Here is a 14,159-nt window from a genome sequence, read left to right on the forward strand (position 1 = left end):
AATGAATTTCTATCACCAGAAATAAATTTCTCTAATTCTTCATTGGCCGGTCGGAGACTCGAACTCGGGCCTAGCATAGTGCTAGCCGAGAACTCTACCGACTCGTCCAACGAGGAACTGTTAATAGGACAGCCAAGAAAGAAAACTTTAAGAGGAAAAGCAATAACGAAAACATTAAGAGGAAAGGCAAAAAGAAAAAATTAAGAGGACATCCAGGAACGAAAACTTTAAGAGGAAAGGCAAGAACGAAAACGTTAAAAGGACAGCCAAGAATAAAAAAGTTAAGACGAAAGGCAAGAACGAAAACGTTAAGAGGACAGCCAAGAACGAAAACTTTAGGAGGAAAGGCAAGAACTAAACCGTTAAAAAGAACGGCAAGAACGAAAACGTTAAGGGGAAAGGCATGAACGAAAACGTTAAAAGGAAAGGAAAGAACGAAAACGTTAAGAGGAAAGCCAAGAACGAAAACGCTTAGATATTTTAGACCAACCTGCTAGCGGCAACGTTTCCGTAGGGGGCAGATTTTCAGTCATGGCCATGAGAAAGACGATCATGGCGAGTAAGGCGTTGACTCCTAAGCCCATTTTCTCTCCCGTTTCGGCGGGTAGAGAGAACACCAGCAGAGCTTTGAAAGAATAAATAGATAAATAACTAAATAAATAAATAAATAAATAAAAAGAAGTGTTCAGTTTTAAGAACTAAAATTGTTCAGTTGTTATTGTCAACATTCGATGACTGTGTAGCCTTTAATTTATATGTATATATATATATATATATATATATATATATATATATATATATATATATATATATATATATATATATATATATATATATATATATATATATATATATATATATATATATATATATATATAATCAGTAAGCTACAAACGTCCTTTAATATCCAATTCGCTCTACCTCGGAAATAATATATTTTCATATATGTTACCGAAGGGGAATTTTTTAGTTAATAATAAGTTCGTCGTCCCGTGGGCTCGAACCAGCGACGGACAAGAACTCAGGACTACAGTGGACGCTTAACCCACACGGCTAGCAAGTGAGGTATAAAGGGATATCGGCTCCCATATACAAATCTCCCATCGAACTCAGGTGTTTGTATTTAGAGACGATATCCACCCACCTCTGCCATGTTAACCGTGTAGTGCGTTTGTCGCACGCAGCCATATTATGACTTTTTATCACATCACCGTGATTCATATACAGTCAGTAAGCTTCAAACGTCCTTTAATATCCAATTCGCTCTACCTTGGAAATAATATATTTTCATATATGTTACCGAAGGCGAATTTTTTAGTTAATAATAAGTTCGTCGTCCCGGTGATGTGATAAAAAGTCATATATATATATATATATATATATATATATATATATATATATATATATATATATATATATATATATATATATATATATATATATATATATATATATATATATATATATATATATATATATATATATATGTATATATATATATATATATATATATATATATATATATATATATATATATATAAACTTCATATAGGTCTAGGCTCCATCCCATCTAGATGGCGATGACCAATGAAACTGAATCGTCATTTATTTCCCTCTATTTACAAACTGCCGAATTACGACAAGCGTGAAGACCAACGACGTTTTGGAGGTTCCTCGTAACCCTTTATATCTTTCAGACCCTTTTTTTTTTTCCTCTCAGTGTAACTTGGTACCGTTACGTACCACACACGTTGATGAGAACCCCGGGTACGATGAAGAAGAACAGAGCGAATTTCACTCGACGCTGAAGCTGAATGTGGATGCTGATCACTGTAAAATAAATAAATAAAAAAGAAAATGAAATTTCGTTAAATTTCTGGTGCGAGGATGAGAGTTTTGTTTCTCATTAAGCCAGGTTCCAGTGGTGTTTCTCAGGTAGAGGAACAAACGTTTTGTTGCCCAATGTCTAGAGAATTCGAGAATTATATAGACTTGTTATCTGCCTTTGTAATAAGTCGATCCGATTTTGTTTTCGGCTAAATCGTTCATAAATATGAACTCCTAAGCCGAAAATCTTGTTTGATTCATAAACGCTACTAATATTAGGCCTATTTTATCATCCACTAAAAAAAGCTTTACTTTGGAAAAACTATTAGATTTTGTTTTTTACTAAATCGTTCGTAAATATGAACGCCTAACGCTGAAAATTTTCTTCTTGTTCATTTCAGAAATACTGCTACTACAATATCCTGAGATCTTTTGTCGTCGACTAAAGATTTACAAGAAATGTAAATCTGATACCTCTGCAGATTCGCCGCTCTCTCTCTCTCTCTCTCTCTCTCTCTCTCTCTCTCTCTCTCTCTCTCTCTCTCTCAGCTTACTCGAGAACGGTTTATCGCAACAAGGGTCGAAGTCTTCATAGGCCTTTGAGTAGAAGTTTTCCATGAAGAACTCGTGGTTTGGAGAATAGCGGGTGATATCAGATGAACCTTGAACCAGAACCATCTGTCAAGGGAGAATAAAGCAAGTTTGGCGTTTTTGTATCGTTCCATATGAATGTTTTGTCAGTTATCATCATAATTATGGCAATTCTAAGGAAGAGCTCCCAACGGAGATATTGTTCATTAATGATATTTTTTTGACTGAACAGTATAGGAAGTGGCTGTATGTATATATGATGCAGTAAAGGTGAGATAACTTGAGAAACTTACCGTCTTTTGTTTATGTTTTCACGCAGAAAAAACTCTGCTTGACCCCATGTGTAGCACCATCCACTCAGGGATGAGATTAAAACATAGAAAAAAGGCGGTAAATTTCTCAAGTTATCTGGCCTGTACAGCATCGTATATACATACACCCTTTTCTATATTGTCCAGTCAAAAAAAAATTCCATTAGGTTAATAAACAATATCACCATGTGGAGCTCCTCCTTAGAGCTACCTTAAATAATAACTAGACCTACAGAGGAGCTCCTCCTTAGAACTACCATAAATATTAACTAGGTCTGAAGAATACTTTAGTCCTCTGTTATTACTAATTTGACACCTGCTTTCCTCACCTGTGTGACGTCAGCGGTCCAAGAGGCGAAGATCATGGGGCACGTCTGCTGGTCGAAGGGAAACCACTGGATGTCTATGTTGCAAACGGACGTGAACACGGCGTGAGAGATCAGCTTGCAGTTGCCTGTGTGCTCTATTATGACGTTGGTGCGGATGAGAGAATTTTCGTAGCTCGTGTCGGCTCTGGAATGAGCGGGAGATAAGGCCAAAATTCAATTTATATATGTGTAAGTCCTTTCTCTTCTGAGTGGCTTCCTAGTACATCTATGCTCTTAAGTGATGCAACATGACTGCATAGGAGTTCGTTCAAAATTCACAAACTGGCATCTAACATGCTCTATATTTATCTATTATTTCACTGCGAAAACACGATTATTACATACAATAAGCCCATAATATGTTTCATAAGAGTGAAATCTGTCATATATTTCAAAACTGTAAGAAAATATCACGTGTAGCCAAATTTCTCAAAAACAGTTACGAAACATTTTCAAAACTTTGGTTCACTATGTCACGAAAAAGTTCAGTGCACGGGATTTTTTCGCTTCAAACTCCCACCGATTCTACGGGCTGACTAAAATGGCGGGAACTTAGTAAACAAGGCACGTCATAAACACGACTGTTATTGCATATTTTGCTGAAATGCATGTACCACCGCAGTATGCAACGTCATGTTTCGTCATGTTGCTTGTTTGAGTGATTTGTTGATAGTTTGGGGTCCTTAAGCCCAGGTAGCTAGAAGTAGGTTAGCCCAGTTAGCAACTGCCTGGACAGGGAAGTGCGACTGTCGTGCCCTTGTCTCTTCCTTGTCGCTCCAGGGATCTCGTTCTTGATGGACGTGAGTGTTTGGGTTCCTAAGGGTTTGTGTAAGGTTAACCCTTCGTTAGTACCCTCACTGCTTGAAACACTGTTAGTACCCTGGGGTATTTGAACACCCCAATCTTAAATTTCATGTCCTGTTCCTTATCATTACATGATGTTCATTATGTTTCTTTGTGAGTTTTTATAGTTACCAATAAGTAAGAAAATCTACATTTGCTGATACTGAAGAATACTTTGTATCAGATCAGGCCAGTCCCATAAAATAGTTAAATTTCGACTTGTCATACCTTTACAGGGATAAGGAAATGAAAATATATATTAAACATATTTATTTTTTTTCATATCAACAAAGGCAATATCAATTAACAGTTATTAATACATATGAACTTGTATAAAAGAGCAGAAGAGTGAAAAATAACAGAATTGTTCTTATATTGAGTTGCACGTAAAAATTATAGTCAATGTATACATAGATTACTTTAGTCTGATTCATCTCCTGATTGGTCCCCTTCACATGCTGTGCAACTAACAGACAACTTGCTGTGATCATTGCAGACATGTTTACCACAACTTGTACACAATGTTTTGACTTTACGGTCACGTGACCTGTCACAAAATGCGCATCTTTTTGCGCTTCGTAACATTGGCGTTCCGTGGTTGCAGCAGTTTCTGCACCTTTTGGCAACAATCTTCCAATTCCTGTTCTAAGGTCCTTTTTAGACGTATGTTCTGCATTCTCCTCTTCAAATTATCCTCAATGAGTTGCATACTTATGCTCTTGATGAAAAATCTTCGTTTTAGTTTGTTCTCAGGCTTGTGACTGTATAAAACATATGCATTTATTGTTGAAACATTCAGCAGACAGTAAAAAAACAGTCAAAGGCCAACGTCTGCAATGACTAGATATGGAATTGTTTTGAAGATCATGAAGTGGAGTTCAAGTTTCCTAGGTAAACATAACGCCGAAATTAATGAATGGCATGCTTAGTACCATGGGGTGATGTCACACCCCAAACCACAATAAATGTTTATATCCCTAACTGTGTAAGGAATGGGATTATGAAATTCTCAGGGAAGGTACTTGGGAGATAGACCATGTCAGTATATCCAACTCAAAATTATAATAAAAAAAAAAATTGTGGGGTGTCCAACAACCCCAGGGTACTAACGAAGGGTTAATAACTGTGAGTGTTCCTGCATAGTTGTAATGAGAATGATTGGGTAAGAGTAACTGTTTGGGCGTTTGTGTACTGCGGTGACATTGTGTTGATTGTAATTAAATTCCAGTTATTTCTTTGAGGTTGAAGGCAGTCGTGTTGCCCACTTGTTTCATGTTGAAGGCACGTAGATTGTAGGTTCGTTAGTGTGTTTTTGGGGGGTTTTGTGTGTTTGTTATGTGAGGGTGATGATTTGAGATGGTTTTAAATTCCTTAAAATTCCAGGTGCGGACCCGATCAGAACTAATCATTGCCCGAGGCAGGTCAGCTGGTGGGCTGAACACGTTCATTCCACCATCTTGAAACTGCAGCCACGCTGCCCGCATTTGCATGTGGGCAGAGCGATTGCAACGCCACCTAGGAAGAGAGAAAACATAATTACCGAAGCTATAAAGGGCCTTGGAGAGAGACCCTTGTTCTCAGAATTGTACAGGCACCTCCAGAGGACAGAGGTCCGCCCCTTGCTCCATTAAACTGCCTGTTTCCAATACATGGCTGGCAGTATCCAAATTAACTTTTGTTGTGAACCAATTCACTTGCCCTCCCTCTCCCTGGCCCTCATAAGAAGAGAACTTCAGTTCCTAAAAAAGGTAAAGTACCATGATTTAAGGTTTTTCGTCAGCCACGTTCCCTACTCGCCTTCAACGAATTTCTTTTTCTTTTCATAGTGCGATATACCTACAGTGAGACCTGTATTGCTTTTTATATTTTGTGCTGTATAATTTGCAAAGCATTGACGAGAAGTGTAACGTAATCGTATGATATTCGAGTCACTGGAATCGAGTTCAGCCTAGACATCTATGCGATTCCTCGATTCCTTCATTATGGTGCTAGTTGCGGTTGAGTAACCATAAGTGTTTCAATTGCAGATGAGGAGTATTCAGCTGTTGATCTGCGTATCAACTTGTGTGCGTAATGGTCCCCACTACCTCGTTTTCAACGCCCTTTGAAGCTGGCAACCCATTGTATTCCCTCCAGGAAATTCCCCATCATTTGCTCGTCACCTTATTATACCAGAATTATGCTACCACTCCTCTGATGTGTTTTCTTTTGTAAATATAATGAATTAAGTTAAACCAAAGAGTTGATCTAATCACTCCCCTCTTGAAGTAGGCCTCCAGCCATATTTTGTTGTTATAATTTTAGCTGACCTCAAGGCCAGAGTCCAGATTTTTCTGGTAATTAAGGTAAGTTGCATATCATCCTAGTGCACCCCATTAATCTAGCAAGACCCCAGCTTTAAAATTACAACATTATATATGTGTGTGTGTGTGTGTGTGTATTGCATCCTTCTCTGGTAATTTTCCAACTAATTTATCATAAGCCTCATTTCACTATATATATATATATATATATATATATATATATATATATATATATATATATATATATATATATATATAATATATATATATATATATATATATATATATATATATATATATATATATATATATATATGTGTGTGTGTGTGTGTGTGTGTGTGTGTGTGTGTGTGTGTGTGTGTGTGTGTTGGTACTAGTGCTTAAATTTCATTGTTATTTTCTGTACATAAAATAAAAGTTTATGATAATATTTTTAATAATATTTCAATTTTCCTTGTATAAACTAAAAGTTTTGTGTACAAAAAACTTGAAAATTGTTCTCTTACTTGGCTACAGAAACGTAGGTTTAAGGGTCTATTCTGCATTAATGGATCATAGACCTACTGTATACTAGACTAAAGTATATACCACTAGACTATGCAGGATGCTGTGTATGCAACATAGTTACTTTTTACCTTTGGAAACTCGTGTTACATAACTTGAATAATTGCTTTACATGTCTCCGGGATTATATGCCCCGGGGAACGACTTGTGGCGCGGAAGCAAAGCGTGTCAAGCAACCTCTTGTGCAGTGATACTGGTTGTCTTAAACAAGTGTGCTTTTTATTTCTGTAGAGGAGAGACCATATATAATAATTCCATGTCGGTTTGCTCGTCCATTCTCGGGTAATTAAACCAGTCACTGGGGGAAGTTTCAATTCATTAAATAAAAAATCGTAAGATAATTCATTTCTCTTCTTCAACTATAGTTTAATCCAGGTTCTCCTTTTTTGCTGGGGTTTCCAATTTCTGCTGCCAGAGCGCAGTCTATAGCGTTATCACTGAGTGGAGCTGACACGTCTTCACTCTACCAGGTTTCGGCAACCTGAAGTGAATCCGAACATCTATGGGCACCGCGGATACCGAAGTTAGAATGGAACCTGATCCACCGGCCGTATCGTCTATGGGGCCCTTTATTAAACAGGTATGGAGAGAGAATGCCCCCTTGCCGGAGCCCGTTTATGGATCCAAAGGTGTACGACAATACGTTACCCCATTTGACACAGAATTGCTGTGTGGAGCACCAACAACATGAAATGCCAATTAGATGTAGAGGTGTGCCTCTTCATCTAATGTGCAGCTTCAGGAAGAGCTTCAGGTAGTTTACTCTGTTAAATGCTTTTCTCACATCTACAAAACATAGGAAAACAGGAGAGGCTGATGATAGGTAATAGTTCAACAATTCTTTCACAACGTAGATGCAGGTGTCGGTTGAGCGTTTACTTTAAAACCGAATTGGTTGTCAGTAGTGTGTAGAAAGGGGAGAAGTCTCACTAGAAGAACGGACTCAAGCATCTTCGATGCAATTGTAGTAATTGCAATTGGGTGATAATTGCCAGGGTCAGCTGAATCCTTTAGCATGTTTTTTTATTAATGGTATTAAGTGAACTAAGAGTAGGCAGTCTGGAAGAAACTGGTGAATTATGCACGCATTGAATAGAGCAGCTAGCAAAATGTAAATTATCGGGTGGCAGAATTTGAAAGCTTCAGCAGGTAGATCATTGCTGCCGTCGATTTATTATTAGGTAGGTTGTTTATGGCACCGCTGTTGTTGCTTGGCGTAATATGATCGGCAAAATGAGGCAATGTTATCAGTAAGGAGGTTATCTACATCCCTTCGGAGTTCCTCATTGGGCGGGTGGTTATCGTTCTCAGCTAGCACTCTGCTGGTCCCGCGTTCGATTCTCCGACCGGCCAATGAAGAATTAGAGGAATTTATTTCTGGTGATAGAAACTCATTTCTCGTTATAATGTAGTTTGGATTTCACAATACGCTGTAGGTCCCGTTGCTAGGTAACCAACTGGTTCTTAGCCATATAAAATAAATCTAATCCTTCGAGCCAGCCCTAGGAGAGCTGTTAATCAGGTCAGTGGTCTGGTTAAACTAAGGTATACTTACTTTACATCCCTTCGAGAGTTAAACAAATGTGTGATATACATGTTCTGTAAAAGCATATATATCATCTAAGCATTATCAAAAACTGGAATGCCTTGTTACTTTAATCTATCAGCCTCCCAGCCAACCCGTAGGGCCATAGTGCTGTCAGTGTGCACTGTAGGCATTACTAAAGGGATATAGTGCATCCAATGTTTAACCATTTACTTTACCTTCATTCCTACTTCCTTTTTTTTTCAATTTCCTGTCCAATATCCCTAACTGTTGCCTCTTAGTGCAAATGTGAGGTTTTCCACCCAGCACTTCATCTTTATTTTCTGAATCTGTACTTTGCAGTCCAACCACTCCAGCTAACTCTTTTCGCTGTTTCAAGCTCTGAAATGACCGAGTGTCCACCTAGTGCTGGGCTTGACAGTTTAAATGTCGTACTCCAATCATAAATCAGTCTACGGGACGAGATTACTCATTTACTATAACATCTGTCACATTCCCAACGTGACTCTAGGTACTCACGTATTATACAGGATGATATCAGGGTACCAGACGTCCTGATACGGTACCCTGAGGCTAGTCGTGTCGTTGTAGTACCTGGGGTCCCATCTCAAGTATGGGTCGTTCCATTTCATGATCAGTTCGGAGTTCGTGATCATGACGCCGTTCTTCGAGTCCTGGGGAAGAAGAGGCCGGAGGGAGGGGGAAGGTGGAAAGGTGGGGAGAGGGAGGGGTGGGCGGTTATTCAGGACGAAGTGAAATATTTAGAGTGAATTTAATAAGTGATTTCTGGGAAGTTGCATCCTGGCTATATACCGAGCAAGCGGACCCAGATTTAAGTTGTGCGGTAAGAGAAGCTTCCGTTGACGACTGCCGGGGAAAAAGGAGTATGGTGAGATATATATATATATATATATATATATATATATATATATATATATATATATATATATATATATATATTAAAATTAATTACCAAAGCATTCCCTTCCTCTAACCTCGCCTATGATTGAACCTGGATCCTCTCGCTTGGTAGGCGAAGATACTCCTGATCATACCACCAAGCCCGCTCTCTCACTCTCTCTCTCTTTCTCTCTCTCCCCTATATATATATATATATATATATATATATATATATATATATATATATATATATATATATATATATATATATATAAATACATATATACAAATGAATTTTTATCACATCACCATGATTCATATACAAGCATTAAGCTACAAAACCTCCTTTAATATCCAATTCGCTCTACCTCGGAAGTAATATATTTTCATATATGTTACCGAAAAGGAATTTTTTAGTTGATAATAAGTTCGTCGTCCCGTGGGCTCGAACCAACGAAAGACAAGAACTCAAGACTACAGTGACGCGGCTGACGCCTTTACCCACACGGCCAACAAGTGAGGTATAAGTTGATACCGACCCTCGCCTACGAATCCCCGTCGAACTCAGGTGTTTGTATTTAGAATCGGTATCAACCCACCTCTGCCATGCTAACCATGTAGTGCGTTTGTCACACGTAGCCATATTATGAATGAATTTTTATCACATCATTGCGATCCATATACAAGCATTAAGCTACAAAACGTCCTTTAATATCCAATTTGCTCTCCTCGGAAGTAATATATTTTCATATATGTTACCGAAAGGGAATTTTTTAGTTGATAATAAGTTTGTCGTCCCGTGGGCTCGAACCAACGAAAGACAAGAACTCACAACTACAGTGAAGCGGCTGACGCCTTTACCCACACGGCCAACAAGTGAGGTATAAGTTGATACCGACCCTCGTCTACAAATCCCCGTCGAACTCAGGTGTTTGTATTTAGAATCGGTATCAACCCACCTCTGCCATGCTGACCATGTGCGTTTGTCGCACGTAGCCATATTATGAATTAATTTTTATCACATCATCGTAATTCATATACAAGCTTTAAGCTACAAAAGTCCTTTAATATCCAATTAGCTCTACCTCGGAAGTAGTATATTTTCATATATGTTACCGAAGGGGAATTCCCCTTCGGTAACATATATGAAAATATATTACTTCCAAGGTAGAGCGAATTGGATATTAAAGGACGTTTTGTAGCGTAATGCTTGTATATGAATCACGGTGATGTGTTAAAAATTCATTCATAATATGGCTACGTGCGACAAACGCACTACATGGTCAGCATGGCAGAGGTGGGTTGATACCGATTCTAAATACAAACACCTGAGTTCGACGGGGATTCGTAGGCGAGGGTCGGTATCAACTTATACCTCACTTGTTGGCCGTGTGGGTAAAGGCGTCAGCCACGTCACTGTAGTCCTGAGTTCTTGTCTTTCGTTGGTTCGAGCCCACAGGACGACGAACTTATTATCAACTAAAAATTCCCTTTTGGTAACATATATGAAAATATATTACTTCCGAGGTAGAGCGAATTGGATATTAAAGGACGTTTTGTAGCTTAATGCTTGTATACATATATACATATAGTGAGTGGGATGTATTTTTATGACCTTAATCAATATTCATCCAAAGCTATCCAATCTTTCTCAAGTCTTCTTATTTTCCTACTCCTAACACTTCTGACTGATGCAGTCTTTCCACCATTCTCTCATCCTCCATTCTCGCCATATGATCAAACCATCTTGAAGCACTCTGATCCATCCTTTTTCCCAAGCTAACCTTTCACTACTACTTATCTCCACATTACTGGCTATTCCAGTTCGTCTTACACCAATTGTGCTACGCAAGCAGTTCACCCAAGCAACTTCAACTTTTCTATTTCATTCACATTTTCCAGTAGTTCTTTGCTTACTTAAGAGGAAAATTTATTTCAGTCCTATGACATACACAATCACATATTTACCAGACTGAGCACATTGAAGAGGGCGATCTCGAACTGGACTTTGATGACGTCTTCATGGGAGATGATGGGTCTGGCACGCCTGTTGTACTTTTTGAAGAGGTCGTTGTACAGCTTGTGCTGGTCAGACAAAGCTTGTCCTACGTGCATCTCCTCCTCTTCCTCATGACTTTTTTGACTTCCATCTGTCAGTCTTCCTCCCTGACTGCCACCTCCTCGTTCTCCTTCCCCAAAGCTTCCATCATCTCCATCATATCCTGTCCCTTCTTCGTCATAACCACTCCACTCGGCTGTTTCCTCACCGTTCTCCATTCCTCCTCTTCCGTTATGTCCACCATCAGGATAACCTTTGCCTTGTCCTCTATAGGTCTCCTTACTTCCTCCTCTACCATTGCCTGTTTCCCTATTATGTCGTTTGTTTCCATTCCTTCTTCCTCCATGACTGATGCCATCGTTTCCCATGTCATTTCTCAAGCCTCCACATACTCCTTTTCTGCACTTGTTCGATGTTCCTTCAATCTTTGTCCTCCCAGGTTGAGATTTTCTTCCATTTCCTCTTCCCTCCCATGGGACCTCGGTTGCTGTGTTAGTAGTAGTAGTAATAGTAGTAGTAGTAGTAGTAGTCAGAATTTGGCTTTGAAACGGCTCCCTTGCTTCTGTTTCTCCTTTGCTTATGCTTCTACGGGTCACTGGTCGATTGTTGTGGTCTTCTGGAAGAAGAACAACCTTCCCAGTGAACATGAAGGGTGAGATGTCTCATTAACAAGCGAGGTATCAATGGACCTCCAAGCATTTGAATTATTATGGTTAATAGGAAAGCAATAAGACGGAAACTTGATTTCTGTGTAATATTACATTTTGTTTGTAATGAAGCCTTAAATTTAGTCAAATTATCCTAAAGCAGAGGTGGTTAACATTTTTTTGTACTCTATTTTCTAAAATATTTATTTACTCTCTCACATTAAGGAAATCTGTAATAAGACTGGCTCAGTCTATCTGAAGTTTACAGAACCATTGACCATGCATCATCAACAGTAGCATTTTTACATCAACTTTTTATCCTAATGAGTTCTCACCTCTCCCATTCTGTGTACCATTGTCTAAATCCAACTTGCTCTGCAAAAAAAATCAGCTAGTTGGACGCTGAAATTTAGCTGGAAAATGCAACTTTTGAAAAGGTACTTCTTTCTTACCAAAGAAGAGGCAGCATGGACTACACCTGTCCTACCTAAAGGTAAAGGCAGTTTGGAAATTGTTCCTGTTCCTGTCCTCTGAACCAGTGTTAGAAATGGATTATCCCTTTGCCCGGCGAAGGCTGTAGAGTCCAAGTGGTCATCTGGATTCTGATTCTCCACCTCTCTTGAAGGATCTGAATCCGTTTCGTTGTCTATAGAGGGGAGACTCATGCCATATAGTTGATTTCCATCTGAGAATGCATTTTAGATTATTAATTAGTTTTTACACAAAAATACATGCCATTCTGTCCACACAAACAACAAAATCTGGTAAAATGTATTGCATTACAGAGACAATGGTTTTCTCTCTTTATTGTAGATGAATTGAAATGATAAAATAAGCCTAAGGTAACCTTGTTTGTATTGTATATGAAAGTGAAAGAAAAGTGAATGTTGTTCAGATTTAACATAAGTAGGTATTTTCTTAAATTTGTGATACATTGTAACACTTATAGTGCTCTTCAAAACTGTCAACAAAGGTGTTAGCTTTCTTATGTGATCTAAATTTGTGTGTACCCTGTACTCCTAAAAACAACTAGTTATTAGATGCTAAGATAACCCATTTTCAAAATACTGTACTTAAAGTGCTCATATTTGTAAGTTTTTTCCTTCCCACTTTATTCAAAATGTGAATCTCTTTTACAATTGTGAATGATATATGGGGCCTTACATGAAATCAAGGTCTAGAGAATATGAAATGGATAACAACCAACCTGTATCTTTAGAAGTTAATTGAAGGACTGAATACTATCCAGAATGATCTCTCTCTCTCTCTCTCTCTCTCTCTCTCTCTCTCTCTCTCTCTCTCTATATATATATATATATATATATATATATATATATATATATATATATATATATATATATATATATATATATATATATATATATATATATATATATATATATATATATATATATATATATGTATGTATGTATGTATGTATGTATAACTGAATCACGAAAATATGAAACGTGATGAATATATAAAGATAAAATCCACGAAGGAAAGGGAAATACTAGAGTGTTGCGAGGCCTTTCGAATGTCTGTCGTTCTTTACTTAGCAGACAAGTAAAGGACAACAGGCAGTCGAAAGGCCTCGCAGCACTCCAGTGTTTCCCTTCCCTTCATGGATTTCATCTTTTTATATATATATGCATACATGTATATGTATATATATATATATATATATATATATATATATATATATATATATATATATATATATATATATATATATATATAAATATATATATATAAATGAATGTTTGTATATAAGTTTGGCTTCTATAGAAATCCAAACCACTTGACAGACCCAGACAAAATTTTGCACACGGCCTCTATGTCACTCCAGAAATGTTTTTAACTCAAAATCAAACCCCTACCCCGTGACAGACACACAGACACAGACAAAAGAAATAAAATTTTCGTTTTTACGGCACCTTTTCCTTCAGATTTCTGGGTTTATTCTCATTTTTCAGCTGACGTTTCAACTTTTCTTCTGGCGCTGCCTGATGATCTGAATTTATGTGAAATTTAATCATAATTTATGGTAATCATTAATATAATTGTTAATTACCTCGACAAAATCAACACTGAAAATTAATATCGGTAATTTCTGTAAGTAGAGTTTCAATTACCGCAGCCGAGAACGGCCTCCCCATCCTCGCATGTGCAGTAGCTGATGGCTCAGCCTGACTTCAAT

At 37.8% G+C, this 14,159-nt stretch overlaps 1 protein-coding gene across 1 annotated transcript in view; it reads right to left on the reverse strand.

Annotated features, from left to right (window-relative positions):
• Positions 1-11,680, reverse strand: part of LOC136847514 (uncharacterized) — a 74,163-nt gene extending 62,483 nt beyond the window's left edge. Inside the window, exons 1-6 of the mRNA XM_067119255.1 lie at positions 11,222-11,680; positions 8,873-9,027; positions 3,059-3,242; positions 2,382-2,505; positions 1,744-1,830; positions 491-625 (exon numbers count right to left, since the gene is read on the reverse strand). Of these exons, the coding sequence (XP_066975356.1) occupies positions 491-625; positions 1,744-1,830; positions 2,382-2,505; positions 3,059-3,242; positions 8,873-9,027; positions 11,222-11,680 (1,144 nt within the window). The remainder of the gene's footprint in view (positions 1-490; positions 626-1,743; positions 1,831-2,381; positions 2,506-3,058; positions 3,243-8,872; positions 9,028-11,221) is intronic.
• Between the last annotated feature and the right edge of the window lie 2,479 nt (positions 11,681-14,159).

The sequence above is a fragment of the Macrobrachium rosenbergii genome, chromosome 16 (genome assembly GCF_040412425.1).
Source record: "Macrobrachium rosenbergii isolate ZJJX-2024 chromosome 16, ASM4041242v1, whole genome shotgun sequence".
Lineage (NCBI taxonomy): Eukaryota > Metazoa > Arthropoda > Malacostraca > Decapoda > Palaemonidae > Macrobrachium > Macrobrachium rosenbergii.